Raw genomic sequence first — 18,557 nt, 5'->3', positions numbered from 1 at the left:
GGCACTCAGGCTTCCTCCACTGCCATGAAATAGCCTAAATGTGGTGCTTAAAAGTGGTGTTTTAAGGTGGTACCCAACACTTTCACTAAAATTAATTTGGCTGGTTTAATTTTCATAAAATTTAGTTAAAGTATTTACTTTGACACTTTAACAAAAATATAAAAATTTAAAAAATTTTGAACCAACCGTTTTGTCAGAAAAATTACACTGGTTATATGGCAATTTGACAACCACCAATTTTGATCATTGAGATGCTTAAAATTCCTTTTACAACACAATGTAATTAAAACGTTTAGCTGACTTTACAGAGTTATCTCCCTGTAGTGTTAGGTACCACCTTAACACCAAAATATAAAAAAAATAAAAAGTTTTATAAGGTATAATTGATGATAAGCTATGCCATAGATCAAATTGACATTGTTTATGTTACCAGGAAATTGATTGAAAATATGTGACATTCACTTAAAATGCAATTTTGCATATGTATCTGCTTTATTTCCCCGCGTTGTATCTACTAGATAAACATCCATAATAAAAGTTTGAAAACACACAATTTTTCAAATACAAAAGAAAGAATATGGGAAAATCAGTAAATTTGTCACAAAACACAGAAACAGCACAACTTGTGATATAATAGAATTGAAAGAGACTTTAAAAATTATCATAAATTTCAGAAGCACATAGATAAAACTTTTCAAATTAATTACATTTGTGGTCTTGTGGTTTCAAACTGGTCCAGTGTAGGAGGGTTATGGGTTAAATCCAGAGCCAGGTCAAAAGAAAGAACTCGTATTGATGTTTATCTGCCAAGCACACAGCATTTATAAGTAACAAGTTATGTTGATGTGTCTAGGTAGGGCTTCATGTCTGACTGGAGATTGTCAACCAACCAAAAAAATTCTAAAGAGCAATATTAGTCCTCAATTAAAGATAGGTGCCTGTACTATATTCCAAGTTCTGCATCATCCAGAGAGAAATAGTTGGGAATCAATTTTATTACATTGGTTGCACTGAATTACTGTGATTTCCTAATTAAATGAAAACTGATGACTTTATTAATCTGATATCATACATTCAGGGACTAAACTTAACTGTTTTCCTCCAGGGGCCACCTGGGCCCCTAAAATATTTTTTTTAGGGGCCCAGTTGAAATTTTAGGAGCCCAACCAATTGTTATACTAATAAAATAAAACTTAAGTGTAATTCTACTTGTAGGTTTTGAGTCTTGAAAAAGTTGTGCGTGGTACTTTTATAGTATTTGAATTATTGCCACCAGAAATATAGCCTAAGATTTGACAATACTTATTTTAGGTTATTTCGTACCAAAATTGTCTCCCTTCATTAAGTTCAATTTCAACTTCCTGTTGACCTTTAGACAATATGGCCGTTTCTTTGATCATTAAATGCTTATTCAAATCCAAGCCATCCTCTAATAGTGTTAATCAAAATATATTATTCAATAAGTTTTTATTAAAGATTGGATATCAAACTAGACATCGGGATATCTATTTACTAGATTTTGTGTTTCGTTTTTTCATTAAAGGGAAACTTCGCAAAAAAATCAAAAATTGATATTATGTTCATTCTGTATAAAAATGCTCAAATTCATAGATATTAAAGTTTTATTCCGCTAGATAAGCGATCACCATCGATTTTAGATTTAGAGTATCAATTCTCTGCGATCCGCCATTTTGTCTTCTTTCCCGATTAATAAAAACGATATGTCTACAAACCACAAAGAAACAAAACTACAGTAACCGATGTAGTCGTAATTGCGTGTCGATATCTTGTCAATCGTACGGTTGTTTTATCCGACTAACTAACTTGATACGAAAAATATTCTTACTTTTTTTAAATTACCATGGTGTGTTGTTTTTAAACTGTTGATATTGGAATTAGGTGAAAAGTCAAAGTTGAAATCATAAATAAGTGTTCCGTGAAAATTGTTTTCGAAAATCTAATTTGTTCATAATTCTTTAAAGTAATAAACAAATATATTTTGATCTTCCCTCATCTGATCACCAGCATGGCTAAAGGTATTACTTCCAAAGGTATTGTGAGGGGTGTGAGGTGACACGTCCAGGTATTCAAGCGATTTCCTGTCGGGCTTGCAAGTTCATGCATCGTTTCACTTCTGCAGGTATTGATCAGTGTACACGGCTGATAACTTATAACTTTCCATTTTGAACTATCAGATGAATAATATACAACTCTGTCTTTCTTGTCATTACTAAACTCATACGCTTGTTAATAAATAACATTTCTGGTGTAAAGAATATAATTCATAAACATATAAATAATACCCAAAAAATAAGATTTGATGAAATTAAAATCTATTTAAATATTTTTTCCAAGGGTGAATTTGGGAAAATGTAATGTATAGTCATTGTCAATAGTGAAGGACAGATTGGAACAGACCAGAAATATTGATTTAAAAAAATGTACGCACTTGCCGACGATTCGTTTATACGACTGGATAGAAAGTTACGGAACTATAGCGCAATTTAAAATATATACATGTATACATTGAACATAAGAAAAAAACATATATTTTGAATAAATAGGGGTAAAAGTGTTGTAAATAGACTAGTCCACGTATGCCAACAGTATGTAATCATCGAATGTCGATAGACTATTGTATACCAGAAGAAGAAGAGAACCAATTTGATTTAAATACAGGTCGATGTATAACTTTTGCTTTGGTTCATTGAAGCTGTGGACCTAGTAAAATCACAGATTTATATTTCAATAAGATTGTTCTCGAACAAAGGAAGTAATTCGTCATCACAATTGTTATATATGCCACTGGACGAACACTAATTATCCCCAGGGAATGTGAATATTTTGCTGGGAAACTTTTGAGTATCAAAGTTTCAAATTAATTTCGGGATTTATTTTCTTTCTTGGTATTCAATAACAGAAAAAAGAATAAATTACTTGTTCGCTAAATAGGGGTATTCTTGTCAGATAAAAGACTTTTAGTTATATTTAAAAAATAGGGAAATATGACATTAAATTGGTTCTGTCTTTTTTTTAAACATCGTTAAAAAGATGTGTGTCTAAGGTGAACGCCACAAGAACCCTGTAATACTAGTACGAGAGTATAGCATGTAAACATTCCTTCTCAATAATATGGTTGTATTGGAAATCTTTTCATACAGATTGACAACTCATTGTCCGATATGCATGTAATATTTGCCACATGACGCCCATAGTTCTTTCTACCATCATCATCTTATTCTGTGATATTGCTGTAAACAACGATGGTTCACACCCAAACAAAATGGGAGTAATGTACCTTCAGAGCTTCTCCGTGTTATACACTTGTGAAATATATAGACGAAATTTCTGTATTGAAATGAATCTACATCTCACAAACAGGATTTTCAAATAACGATTGTGAGTAATCACCTTACAAACCAATATAAACGTATGGCAAGATATAACCATGAAGGAATTTAGTTTTTGTCAGACGCAAGAACTCATCACTATATATATCATAAACGTATACGTATATATATGCATACAGTTTCAAATATTAAGAACAAGCGGTCGATGTCGATAGTCTGTTTTCTAACTGGGTCAAAATCTTTAATTGTTTTTACATAGGCGGTAATGGTAACGTTTTTTCCTGTAGCTCAGTCCATATCGTTAACTTGGATATGTATGATAGCTTGTTTCGAAGCTGTGACATTTTCACATATGTGGTTAAATTTTCGGGGTACGAAGTGAGATTACTTTTTCCGTAAATTAGCAAACCCCGAACATCCTGTTGTGATGCGGCTCCTTGTGGTAAAATATCCCCTTTTTAACACAATAAGTTCTTTGAAAATTTAATACTTTGAACACATTCAATAGCTCCATAGTTTTTACACATTTATTCTATGTTCCTCTACTTTCCTAATCACCACAAATAATTAAGTTCAGTCATTTGCTAAAAATAGAAATATGTCCAATATCACTACACAGAGATTTTTTCTTTACACGTGACTTTTGAGTTCCTCATTTCAAGGCGCATTAGGGATGTTGTCCCATATTGAAATCCATACTTCTGATTTTTCCAAATATTTTTATGTGATCTTCATCGGTATAATATTCTGAATAAATCTTTGTATTTTTGTCCATTTCTGAAAAAAAATAAAGTTGTTTTAGCACTATAAGGCAATGACACTTTCGTCGCTATATTCATTTATTTTGAATACAATGAGTATGTATAAGTAATTTCTTCCAGATTACCTCCACTAGTCAAAACAAGGACAAAACTTCTGATTATAACCTTTAATTACAATACACAGACCCTGATAAAGCATTCTATAAAATTTTCTTGTGCCTTAAAGTGCATTTTGACAGAGAAATTATGCAAAACTGAAGGTTTTATAAAAAAAACAACACCAAAATAATTATTCTTACTAGTGGAAATCTTGTATTTAATACTGTTGAAACCACTCTAAACTACTGGGAAAGTCATCCATATCATATAATTAGAGTGCAATATAGTGCAAATTTTCAAAACTTGTCCTTTCACATAATTCTATTTGAGAAAAAATGTTTTTTACATGTTTTTCAGTGAAAACCTTTTATCAGTGAGAAATCCACATGAGGTCTTAACGGAAACATTGTGACATCACATGTATTATGGCGTCATTAAATAACGACAGATCAAAATAGCGCTAAAAATAGTTTGCAGTGTTACGTGAGAAACAGTTGCCGCAAGATTTTACTCGAAATATTGAGTCCAAACGATCTGTAACTAAGCCTTTTCATTTAATACCAAGACCATAGCAACAGTTTTCATATTAGCATATTTTTAACATACTGACTGTAATTTCTATTGCATAAATACCAGAAATAAACAATTTAGAGCTTGCCTAATAAAACAAAATGCTTACCAGTTATTCAGGACTTTTTAAAACCTCTAGTTTGCCATCTCAGGTTGAAAAATAATGATATGTCTGGAACTGAAATAAGACAAAAAAAATACTCAGGCTGTGTTATCATTTGATTTAAATGCATAAGTATTATTGAGAGAGAAAAATCTATTCTTGAAAGTTTAATCACAAAGAAAGACAAATGCTTCTCCCTTGTGGCTTAGCCACCTTCATTTAAACCTTTTGTATTAGAACCATGGGTAGTAGCTAACTAGCTTAATAGTTGAATAGGTGCAGAAATATTGTTTTCAAGAAGGTTTGACCCTCCCCCTTTTTCACTGAGAAATGACAATATCTTTTGTTTTGCTCATGTGCATTAAAAATAATAATTCATGATTTTCTTAAAACATGTAAATGTGTTTGTCTGTTTTTTTGTGCATATGATATCTACTGACCAGGGGTCAAATCATTGGATAAAAGCACATGCGATGATGAATCTCATATTACTCGTATGAAGTGTGTTATCTCCCTTGATTATCAGGTATTCCTGTAGACCAGAGTGATAATTACATAACAAAGACTATATTGTGTCATGTTTACTTACAATTTAATAATATTTAAAAGTTATTTCTTGCCTTTTTAATGTAGTAAACAAATTCCTTTCGGATCTCTCGGAAGTAAACAAATTTATGATTGTGCCTAAAACAAAGTGTTCAGCCCCGTGCCAGTTATGCATTTTAAAAGCGAAAATTTCCTCGAGTTTTTGCTGATCTTTATCAAAAACATTTATCTTAAACAATTTATGATATCTAGGTATAAATAAAAAACTACTTACCATCATTTTCGGTGGTGTACAAGGTGAAATCATCCATAAATCAGTCTGACAACTTCTGGAATTAAGCTTCTAATTTGGGTCAAAATCTTTAATTGTTTTTACATAGGCGGTAATGGTAACGTTTTTTCCTGTAGCTCAGTCCATATCGTTAACTTGGATATGTATGATAGCTTGTTTCGAAGCTGTGACATTTTCACATATGTGGTTAAATTTTCGGGGTACGAAGTGAGATTACTTTTTCCGTAAATTAGCAAACCCCGAACATCCTGTTGTGATGCGGCTCCTTGTGGTAAAATATCCCCTTTTTAACACAATAAGTTCTTTGAAAATTTAATACTTTGAACACATTCAATAGCTCCATAGTTTTTACACATTTATTCTATGTTCCTCTACTTTCCTAATCACCACAAATAATTAAGTTCAGTCATTTGCTAAAAATAGAAATATGTCCAATATCACTACACAGAGATTTTTTCTTTACACGTGACTTTTGAGTTCCTCATTTCAAGGCGCATTAGGGATGTTGTCCCAACTGTTCAGAGTTAGACATGTCACTTGTTCATTCTTGGAAGCCTTCATATTCCCCGTCTAACGATGGGAACTCTTTCTGATTGTGTTGACTATAAATGCTTGTATGGTAATTCTGTCGTTTATCTGTACAAGCGGTTGCATTTCCTCTCCTTTCCCAACAAACAAACGAACGAAACGCCACTAGTCTGATTTCTCTGGAGCTCATCCTCAATGGCTCTTATACGTCAGGAAACTTACATGTATACTAATAATGATTGTTTCAAGAACAACGATGTATGGACGAACTATTATAAATTCGTCAATATCAGTTATGCATGACTAAAATATATCTTTTATTACAACTACTGTATTACTTATTTGGATTAATGACGGCTATCATGTTCAACATTGCACAAATATTATCATAGACTTTAAAAAAAAATCCTCAAAAATCCTCAAAAGAAATAATGCCTTAGCTTAGATTATTGATATTCTTTTCACAAAAAGTTCGTGTAAATGATTGTCAAATGAATTTAATTATGTAAGAATAAAATGTTAAAAAGAAACTAAAAAAAAAATCATGCATGTTGTATGTTGTATTTTTTTGTCAATTAAAAACTTTAAAATTGCAATAGTTTTATTAGCATTTAAACACAGCCAGATTTGAATACAAGTTAAGAAATTCCGGTAAAGTCAATGATATCAAACAGATGTACAATGGTATATCAAATTGGGTAATATTGCATTTAGTTTTTATAAAAGATTAAAACTACTATTTTTTGCTTCATATTTGAATCTTTACGCCAATTGCCGCTAAGAAAGTAATCAAAAATTGTTTCCTTTTATTTTTATACACTTTCGGAATTACGAATCTGAATTTTATTTTCAATTAATTTACACAATTTAATTATTGTATCTTTATTCTCATCGTGTATTAAATCTTAGTGTATTAACATCGTGACAGCATACTCTTTCTAATCCTTTCTGTTTATCCTTTCCAAATAACAACATTTATACCTGTGTACGCTTGAACTCACACCTGCGGCTAAATAGCTACAAGGTAAAGGAATTGACCTCAAGCCGAGAAATATACAATGACCTTTACAAAATAATATACACACTCTGCTCACACATTAGTTGCATTGAAATGATTATCAAAACAATAACGGTAAATAGAACTGAAATATTTTCAGTTCAATATCAGTAAAAATGTTCAATAAATATTTTATGAAAAAAATCTCAACAATAATTAATTAAATTTATTCAAAAACATTTACTAGAGATAATTTTATAGGAGTTTAATTCAATCAATACAAAACGGTATATGCATATTCATTTTCGTTCATTCTTATATTGTGGTTAATAACTTCGACCATTCGTCAGCTGTGCGCTTTTAATTACGTTTATTGTCGATAAGCTATAAGAGTTAAACAGATTTTATTTTTTCCCAGAATTCAATAAATCGGGCTAATACGTCACGACCCACTCGAGAATTCAACCAAAAAAGTTACAAATACTTGATTTTCTCCGTTATTAGAAGGAATATAAATTTAAAACTTTGCAAATGTGTTTTTTATGTTAAGATGAACATAATTAGATGATAAGTAAAAAATCGCGGAATTTCCCTTTAAATATTTTGTAAATAGCGATTCAGGGACAAGTTGCCGTCTAAAACAGGCTTGTTATGACTCCCAGGTTAACTGGAAGGCATCCCTATTGCGATACTTATTGAACAGTTTGGAAGAAACAATAATGAAATAATTGTAGATGATTTAACAGGAGTTAAGATCATGTGCTGAGAGAAGGAGGTATATGCCATATCCTGACTTCGTATTGATAACATAGTTGTCCGACTTGGTTTGGGTTATTAAAATGAACCTACTGGTTTTCAGAAATCCTCTCTATTTTACTATCACGCTTTAATAAGACTAGCAGGTTTCCTTTAGGGAACAGTTTCGTTGATATCGCGTTTAAAGGTAGAAATGGGTTTCACTCCAAAATATTTTACAATCGCCAGCTGGGCGATCAGGATGATTAAATATATTCGCTCAGCCAAAAATCTGGTCTCCTTGGGCGACTGTTCGAGTGTTAAGTTTAGTCCCTGTACATCATTGGATGTTGTCAAGACATTGTTGATGATGTTGCTTTGATGCAAATTGAGAATGAGTAGAAAAAGATATAGTTCCTTAAACTTTCTAATTTAATTTCATTAAATAGTCCATAGTGAATGTAAAAAGAATAACTTATCCAATGATTTATAATTTTCCTTTACTAGGATGCCACTGTGAAGGAATACAGGATAGAAACATCATATCTAAAGCAACACAAAGATAAGGCTACACAGGTACATGTATATAAGTTACAGGGAATTCAGAAATTATTGCAATGTTTTTATTATTGCGAAAAATGTTATAGTTGCAATAATTTAAACTTGCATTTTGATAATTTTGATACGAATTAAATAGGATTTTTATCAATATTGCAAAAATTTAAATCGCATTTTAGTCTTAAATGACAAAATTGCAATAATAAATGGATGCAATAATTTCTAAATTTACAGTAATTAATTAAACTAGTGTGGATTCAATGATTTATGTTGGTATTAATTTCATTGGATTGATAAAAAAAAATACGTTTCCTTGGATTTCTGATATTTTTGGTTTTGTCAAAGTTTGCATATAAGCCTATAGAAATTAGTACTTGATTGAATATTTTATTTTGTGGTTCACAATGAATCCAGGTAAAAAATTGAAGATATATTTTTTTCTCCATATTTTACTATTACCTGGGATTAAAGTGTGTGTAGCTTCAATTAATTTGTCAAATCTTTATATAATTTTATAATTTTGTTTTTATTTTTGAAAGAAATCATTGGTTTCTAGCAGTTCATTTAATGCACCGGTGAATCAATAAAATTGAGAATGGAAATTGGGAAAATGTCAAAGAGACAACAACCAGACTGAAGATACTGACATGCCAGCTCCAGACCTCAATTAAACTGATTGAAAGATTATGTCTTTGTCATATAAAATCAAGCACTATTCCTCCTGTAAGGAATTTAGTATCTTACCATCATAAAATATATAAGAAGTACAGAACCCGCATCATGCCATCAACTGGTTTCAGAAAAAAATTGTTGTAAACATGTTTATTTCCAATGCAATGACCCGAATAGTGAATCAATATTAATACCAAAAAATTCCATCTTTAATAATGTCTCTTCTGTCATAATAAGTCAGTTTTACGGTTTGGTTAGCTGTAGAATCAAGAATGCTCTTGTTTTCTGTTTTCTTGGTTTTGCTACAGAAGGCTGCCATTTTTATTTGCATACAGAACTTTCATGCCAAGAAGGATAACTTAGTTATGTCATTGAATGTCAGTCAGTTGATTGAAAGTAAAAAGATTTATTAACCATTTATTATTTATTTAGATATCCAGATAATACATATATAAGCCTGCAATGCTTTCTGTCTGTTTTCAGCTTGAAGGTGATTTAAATGAAATCCAATCAAAGTTGATATCATCAAAAGGATCTGTAGACACTATAGTATCTAAGTTGGATCCAATAGAAGTAAGCATATAGGGTTATGCCATGGTCATCAAATAATTAGATAGAAGAAGATGTGGTATGATTGCCAATGAGACGATTCTCCATCCAAGTTCAATTTGTAAACAGTTGACCATTACAGGTCAAAGAACTGCCTTTAACACAGACTAGTGTAAAACCATTCAAACAGGAAAATAGATGGTCTAATCTATATAGAGAACAAGAAACATTAATGAACCACATCAACAAACAACAATGACTGAACAACTGTTATAAGTACCAGTAGCTTTTAAAACTTTAGTATTATATCAATGAAGGATAAATGGAAGATTAAGGCTTTTGAAAAAGGGTGCATTCAATTCATCAATTTCCAGAAGTACAGTCTCAAACGAATATTTCCAGTTAGGATTATAGAAAAAGTACAGTCAAAAACTTGTGTCGAACAAGAATTGGCTGCCCTCCAGAAGTAAAAATTGCTAATTCACTACAACTCAACATTGTCAAGCTGCAGACAAGATATAAATCATTGCCTTTCATAGAAGACACGATAAATTTAATGACTGATTTATACCCATAATAAATATATTTCATTGGTAGAACATGTTAACAGCAAAACACAACCCATCAAGCAACAAGACAACAACATTGAAACTACTTGATTAGATAAATACTCAAAGTTATTGATAGCAACGTTACTAATATACTTTTTTTGTTGGAACAAAACAGTAATGTAACATTTTAAGCTCACCTGGCCCGAAGGGCCAAGTGAGCTTTTCCCATCACTTGGCGTCCGTCGTCCGTCGTCGTTAACTTTTACAAAAATCTTCTCTGAAACTACTGGGCCAAATTAATCCAAACTTGTCCACAATCATCATTTGGGTATGTAGTTTAAAAAATGTGTGGCATGACCCTGGCAACCAACCAAGATGGCTGCCATGGCTAAAAATAGAACATAGGGGTTAAATGCAGTTTTTGGCTTACAACTCAAAAACCAAAGCATTTAGAGCAAATCTGACATGCGGTAAAAGTGTTTATCAGGTCCAGATCTATCTGTCCTGAAATTTTCAGATGAATCGGACAACCTGTTGTTGGGTTGCTAACCCTGAATTGGTAATTTTAAGGAAATTTTGCTGTTTTTGGTTATTATCTTGAATATTATTATAGATAGAGATAAACTGTAAACAGCAATAATGTTCAGCAAAGTAAGATTTACAAATAAGTCAGCATGACCAAAATGGTCAGTTGACCCCTGAAGGAGTTATTGCCCTTTATAGTCAATTTTTAACCATTTTTTCGTAAATCTTCGTAATCTTTTACAAAAATCTTCTTCTCTGAAACTACTGGGCCAAATTTAACTAAACTTGGCCACAATCATCATTGGGGTAACTTGTTTAAAAAATGTGTGGCATGACCTGGCCAATCAACCAAAATGGCTGCCACAGCTAATAATAGAACATAGGGGTAAAATGCAGTTTTTGGCTTATAACTCAAAAACCGAAGCATTAAGAGAAAATCTGACAGGGTTTAATTATTTATCAGGTCAAGATCTATCTGCCCTGATGTTTTCATATGGATCGGACAACCCGTTGTTAGGTTACTGTCCTGAATTGGTAATTTTAAGGAAATTTTGCCGTTTTTTGTTATTATCTTGAATATTATTATAGATAGAGATAAACTGTATACAGCAATAACGTTCAGCAAAATAAGATCTACAAATAAGTTTGCATGACCAAAATAGTCAATTGACCCCTTAAGGAGTTATTGCCCTTTATAGTTAATTTTTAACATTTTTCATAAATTTTTGTAAATTTTTAGAAAATATTTTCCACTGTAATTACTGGGCCAAGTTCATTATAGATAGAGATAATTGTAGCAACAAGAATGTTCAGTAAAGTAAGATCTACAAACACATCACTATCACCAAAACACAATTATGTCATGAATTTATCCGTGTCCATTGTTTAATATGCACAAGACCAAGGTGAGCGACACAGGCTCTTTAGAGCCTCTAGTTGTAATTTTCAGAACAAACTGAGTCAAATTGGTGCCAAGTCAGATGACATCTACCGATTACAAAATAATATAAGTAAGTGTATATTTTCAAAACAGATTATTTTTCTGTTGTAAATAATTTAAAGATTTTGATCAAACCTCATATATTACAAAATATGAATTAAATGCCCTATAGTTTACCATAGCGATTATTTAAACTGCAGACTATTGTTAAATGATCTAAGCAATAAGAGGGGAATGCTAAGTCCCTAATTGTATTGATTGCTTTCCATAAACCTTACTCAGTACTGGGAATACAACATTTGTGCTCAGAACACTAAATGCAGTATTGTTATGCCCCACCTACGATAGTAGGGGATGCCCCACCTACGATATATAGTAAGGGGGCATTATGTTTTCTGGTCTCTGCGTCTCTGTTCGTTCGTCTGTTCGTCCGTCCATTAGTCGGTCTGTCCCACTTCAGGTTAAAGTTTTTGGTCAAGGTAGTTTTTGATGAAGCTGAAGTCCAATCAACTTGAAACTTAGTACACATGTTGCTTATGATATGATCTTTCTAGTTTTAAAGCCAAATTAGACATTTGACCCAAATTTCACAGTCCAATGAACATAAAATGAAAGTGTGACTTTCAGGTTAAAGTTTTTGGTCAAGGTAGTTTTTTATGAAGCTGAAGTCCAATCAACTTGAAACTTACTACACATGTTGCTTATGATATGATCTTTCTAGTTTTAAAGCCAAAATAGATTTTTACCCAATTTTACGGTCCATTGAACATGGAAAATGATAGTGCAAGTGGGGCATCCATGTACTTTGGACACATTCTTGTTGTAAGTTGATTTCTAAGTGAGTACGGTAATTGTGCTCAAAAAATTTTATGACCTTTTGTTAAATCATTTATTTATTTGATGTAGTTTGTTTTGACATTAAAAAGATATGAAATGGTGTTGTGGTTTAAAATCTTGCAAAAGATTCCAAAGGGACATTAAAACTCAAATGTTGAATAAAAATCTAACATAGCCATAGAAAAGATAAAAAGGAAGGAAAAACGAACAACAGTATACAAAACAGAACATTAAGACTAAAAAGACTAAATCGAAAGACTGAGCAACAAGAATCCCCACCGAAAACCAGAACGAGTGGGGAAAGGGGGGGGGGGAATCTCAGGTGCTCTGAAAGGGTAAGTAAATGAGAGAATGACAGATCGTGTTAACTTCCTCTTTTTCACCATGGCAATGTCATTTAATCTTTAGTTGTGATTTAATATCTTTTGTTATCTGTGTCTCTCTTTGAATTCTTGTACAATATTTTATCTTTTTACACAGTGTAGCAAAGTTCAAACAAAGAATTGATTTGTTATATACATCCATCAATCCTAATATTCTATGAACTATTTCATTAAAATGGATGTGGAAGGATGGAAGGGACTTCCAGAATGCTTCCATGACATGTGTACTTTTTTCTGTAGTTTGCATGCATCAAATGGACATAGAAATACAAATGACTAAAGACCAATGTACAAGAATTAACATGTTCTCTTCCTACCCTACCTCAAAAAGTTTATAACAAAATATATTGCCCTAACATGCTTGCTCCTATTCATTTTATATATAAATATCTTTTTCAGCTAAGCATACAAGTGAGAAAAAAGAAATGGAAAGGACTGTACAGGAATTACAGAAGAATATAGAGAATGAATTTCAAGGTAAAAGGAGGATTATAGGTGCCATTATTTTGATGAAAATTAATTAACTTCTTTTATTTTCTTTAACATTTTGTGATCTTACCAGAATTGACCTGTTTGACATCACTCTATAATTTCTGATGCATTTTTTTTTTAAGGTAAAATCTTTCAGGAAAATTATGCATTTTGGTTTCCATCTATTAATGTTTAAATTGTGAAATAACCTATTAGGTGGAAAATGGTTACACACTTGTATATTATGTTCATTATACCTGTAGTTAGTTTTTCTTTGGTGGAAAATTGTCTCAATTAAAATCATAAATAATTTCCAATATTTGACACATAAACATAACTACATCATTAATTTCCCCAACAGGTTCAGTAGAAGAATTGAAGAGAGTTCTAGCTGAGTTTCAGAACAAAGTTCAAGAGAGAGAAGACACTTTATCTCAAGTATGTATCTCCAACATTATGTTGTTTTGTAGTGATATGCATTACCGTATAGCGGGTTATTTTCGCAGGTGTAAAATTTTGCCATTTTCATTGAATAAGGTATATAAAATATTTTGGCAGATTCGAAACTTTTATCAATGCCTTTGCATATACAATTTTAAATTGGCAGGATTTATTGGGGTGATTTTGTTCTATCCGCGAAAATTTACACCCCTCGAAAAACAATCCGCTACACGGTATGTTATTACACATATTACAAATATTGCTCCTTTAGTGGAGTTTATCCCGACTTCCAGAAGGCCTTATTTTATGTACATTTACTTGATAAACTCATCATAAATACTAGGATTAATTTTGCTTCAGACACATATTTCATCTAGATAAGAATCATCAGTGATGCTCAAATAAAAAAAAAAAAAAGAGTTTTCAGGATTTATTGACATACAGTACCTGGCCAAAAGTATTCATTACCTTCATTTTTTTGCTATATATTTCATATAAAAACACATTTTTCAAAAAAAATATTTTGAGGGCATTTCTGGTTGGATTTTTATCAACAAGGCCTTACAAGACGTAGAATTGTCTAAAGTATGTTTGTTTATTTGGTCACAGTTTGTCTTCAGGTGTTTTTGTTTTCTCTTGATGTGAACACATACAATAAAATTTTATAATTTAATTTGGTTGAATATATAGCAAATTTCTGAACAGAAAATAAGATTTGTGTTTATCTTGTGAAAAAATGAAAATGATCCACAAAAAAAAATTAAACCAAATCAACAAATAAACCTGTGACAATTCTGCTTCTATTGGTACCCAGTTGCTTAAAATCAAACCAAAAATGACCCCAAAATTATTTTTTGAAAAAATGTAGTTTTAGTTACAATATATAGCGAAAAATCTCAAGTGACGAATACTTATGGCCACACTCAGTATTTACCCTGTCTTAATAAAATATTTTGTGGTCGTGAACCTTGAAGGAGTTTATCAAAATATTTAAAAATTGTATGTGAAGCTTCTCTGCTAAGCACATTGAAGTTATTACATATTTATGGCTTTATATCCATGATGTTGAAACTTATGGGTTTGAGTGTTTCTGATGAAGGCTATTCCAGAAAAGCACTTCCCAAGCATCAAGTTTATAAAGGTATATTTATAATTAGCAAATAATTCCATTCAAATAGATGTTGGTTTTTTTCTCAATTTGCATTAGCTCTGCTGAAGACCTCATTGTGACCTTGAGATAAAGAGAAGCAATAAAAGTGCTGCTACTTTGGTTTTGTTCTTAATTGCATGTCGAGATTAAGAGTCGTAAACTGATACACTATAAGTTCTTTTTCAATACAGCAAAAATTGAATGGAACCAGAAAAATAAAAAAGATTTTTTTTAAATGGATTGAGAGTATTATTGAGCAAATTGGTAGTTTCTCTTACTTTCATTGAATATCTAATGTTGATTTCAGTTTAAACAGCAGAGCAGGGAACTAGAAAGAGAATGTGAACAGTTGAATAGAAAGAAAAGTGAACTGTTACTGCAAGTAGGGAAACTAGAACAGGAGGCTCAGGTAGGATAGTTACTCCATTATGGAAAAATAGTGGGGAATTTTAGTATACTAAATGCTAAACCAGTTCTGAAAGGACAGGAAATGACAGATAGTTTGTAATAAACAAATGGAAGATATACAAAAAATCTGTTTATAGCTATAAGTTCACTTTTCATTTATGATAAATGTAGAGTTGAGAATTCATTTGAATTGATAAGCAACCAACTATCAATCAAATGAAATGTTTGCTATTCAATTCAGAAAAATAACAAACGAAAATATATCAGCCATTTTATTATGAAGCACACTCATAGAATATAAGTAGTTTGATCAATTAACTCAATGTTAAGGTAACCCCAGGTTTTTATGCCCCACCTCTGATAGAAGAGGGGCGTTATGTTTTCTGGTCTGTGCCTCCGTTCCTCCATTCATCTGTTCGTCTGTTCGTCCGTTCGTCCCACTTCAGGTTAAAGTTTTTGGTCAAGGTAGTTTTTGATGAAGCTGAAGTACAATCAACTTGAAACTTAGTACACATGTTCCTTATGATATGATCTTTCTTATTTTAAAACAAAATTAGACTCTTTCTTATTTTAAAACAAAATTAGACTTTTGACACCATTTTCATGGTCCACTGAACATAGAAATTAAAAGTGTGAGTTTCAGGTTAAAGTTTTTGGTCAAGGTAGTTTTTGATGAAGCTGAAGTCCAATCAACTTGAAACTTAGTACACATGTTCCTTATGATATGATCTTTCTTATTTTAAAACAAAATTAGACTTTTGACACCATTTTCATGGTCCACTGAACATAGAAATTGAAAGTGTGAGTTTCAGGTTAAAGTTTTTGGTCAAGGTAGTTTTTGATGAAGCTCAAGTCCAATCAACTTGAAACTTAGTACACATGTTTCTTATGATATGATCTTTCATATTTTAAAACAAAATTTGACTTTTGACACCATTTTCATGGTCCACTGAACATAGAAATTGAAAGTGTGAGTTTCAGGTTAAAGTTTTTGGTCAAGGTAGTTTTTGATGAAGCTGAAGTCCAATCAACTTGAAACTTAGTACACATGTTCCTTATTAGTTGATCTTTTTACTTTCAAGGCCAAATTAGATTTTTTACCCAATTTCACGGTCCATTGAACATGGAAAATGATAATTCGAGTGGGGCATCCGTGTACTTTGGACACATTCTTGTTTAGAATATTTTACCTTCAGTTAATACCTGCTAATTTCTCAATACCACTGTTATCTGCCAATTTTGGGCTAATTCAGTTGTTTGTTGCATTCCAGAGATGAATTTTCTCTCTAAGTATATATATTTTCTACTTTTTATACAGGTACATGATGACAACATTACAAAGAGAAATGTACTTGTAGAACAGTTTGCTGACAAGTACCAGTTTGAAGGTCAGTTCATATTTCTGCCAATAAAATATTTAAGAATCTTCTCAGAAATATGTCTACATTAAAAATATAGGTATGTCGACAGATCTTTCATGGAGGGTAATAGGAAATGGAAGGGACTTGAAGTGTCAGTTCTCATGGATTAACATGTGAATAAAATCAATTTTATAGTATTAAAGACAAACACATTTATCTGAAGGAAAGATAAAGGCAAATAATTTTATATAATTTCTGACAAAAAAGAAGGTATGACAGGAGAAATTTTTAATTTAAAATTGAAAAATGGAAATTTTGTTCTTCTTTCAAATTTATGTTAATTTTATTGATAACCAAATAAGATAGAAACTTTTGTCACTTTTAAATTAAACCGAAATATTATAACACAACGTTGATGGTTATAAAATAAAAGTACTGTACAAAAATATATTCACATAAACAGAATTTAAAAAAGTAAATATAGTGAATATTTGTTGATGTGTGAACAATATATACATTTATTACATTGGTTGCAATGAATTACATTGATTTCCAAGTTAAATAAAAACCAATAATTTCACATGTAAAATAAACGTGGTTATTTCACTCTGACATCATACAACAATAGGTGTTGTCAAGATGTCTATAACGGGGATCAAAACAAATTGTGAATGCGTAGAAAAAAGATATAGTTCCTTACATATTTTACATTAATGTCTTAAAAAAACAACATTTGCCAATGTAATAAAAAGAATAACTAATAAAAGAATTCAAATATTGAAAAATATTCCATTCTTGACCGAACAACACGAGCATTCATGAATTAATGTGTTGTTTGGTCACTCAGTGAATATTTTTCTCTATTTGAATTCTTCGATTAGTTATTCTATAAATCTCTGTGTCATATCTACAAATAAACAAGTATAAAATTTATGATGATATACATAAAATATATAAACTACATAGATAAAATAAAAATGATTACAGAACTTTTTTGCATGCCCAAAAATTGTCTTTTTTTGTCCCTTTATATATAATACATAATATCGGGTAAAAAACGTGAAGGGTTTCTTAAGGTAACTGTTTGTTTTTTAAAAGTGGTACCGCAACACTTTATACTAAATCTATATATCAGACTAATTTGACACTATCATGTAAATTTTAAACAGAAAAAAACCATAAAAAATTAATATGATTGGTTCTAACTTTGATAATTATTGGCAATAGTTCCCCCTCCTAAACCACACACACACAAAAAATGTTCAACAGTTCAATATAAGCTACAATTTCTTGTTAGGTTTTAGTGGATGTGAAATCACAGATGAAAAATACAGAAGTTTTATTGAAAATGTCAGAAACAAACTGGATACCATGGTTACAGAAGGAAAGAACCTAAAGGTTTGTATTAAAATTATCCATGCAAATTTTTTATATTTATTGAAGTAAGGGCATTTGACATAGAATTCAATTTCCTTATATGATCCCTTTTCCCCTTGTGATGTTGAAAAATATCTACATCAGTGTTTGTCAAATCTGTATTAAGGGCAAACAATACAGTTACAGCGAAGATAATTACGTTGCTAACGTTAATTGTTATTTTCGCGACGTCAAACTATGACTTATCGGGAAAAGATTCAGTTTTCGACTGATTTTTATCATTCAAACTTATTTAACTTGAAAATGAGTTCATGGACACCTCTTTTTTAAAATGCCATTTGGTTTGATTACGC

General features: G+C 31.2%; 1 protein-coding gene and 1 long non-coding RNA gene across 2 annotated transcripts in view; one reads left to right on the top strand and one right to left on the bottom strand.

The window, feature by feature from the left end:
• Window positions 1-18,557, top strand: part of LOC143041973 (DNA repair protein RAD50.L-like) — a 78,380-nt gene that overhangs the window by 17,197 nt on the left and 42,626 nt on the right. The window contains exons 8-15 of the mRNA XM_076214161.1: window positions 8,489-8,557; window positions 9,695-9,784; window positions 11,786-11,846; window positions 13,396-13,473; window positions 13,829-13,905; window positions 15,366-15,467; window positions 16,785-16,854; window positions 18,125-18,225. Coding sequence (XP_076070276.1) covers window positions 8,489-8,557; window positions 9,695-9,784; window positions 11,786-11,846; window positions 13,396-13,473; window positions 13,829-13,905; window positions 15,366-15,467; window positions 16,785-16,854; window positions 18,125-18,225 — 648 coding nt within the window. The remainder of the gene's footprint in view (window positions 1-8,488; window positions 8,558-9,694; window positions 9,785-11,785; window positions 11,847-13,395; window positions 13,474-13,828; window positions 13,906-15,365; window positions 15,468-16,784; window positions 16,855-18,124; window positions 18,226-18,557) is intronic.
• Window positions 3,822-6,232, bottom strand: LOC143041972 (uncharacterized). Its single transcript, XR_012967849.1, has 3 exons — window positions 5,704-6,232; window positions 4,890-4,958; window positions 3,822-4,127 (listed from the first exon to the last, which is right to left on the bottom strand). It is a non-coding gene; the product is annotated as an uncharacterized LOC143041972 (long non-coding RNA).

This window comes from Mytilus galloprovincialis, chromosome 8, assembly GCF_965363235.1.
Source record: "Mytilus galloprovincialis chromosome 8, xbMytGall1.hap1.1, whole genome shotgun sequence".
NCBI classification, from domain to species: Eukaryota; Metazoa; Mollusca; class Bivalvia; order Mytilida; family Mytilidae; genus Mytilus; species Mytilus galloprovincialis.
The sequence above is the reverse complement of the archived record's forward strand: the minus strand, read 5'-3'. Positions and strand labels throughout refer to the sequence as shown.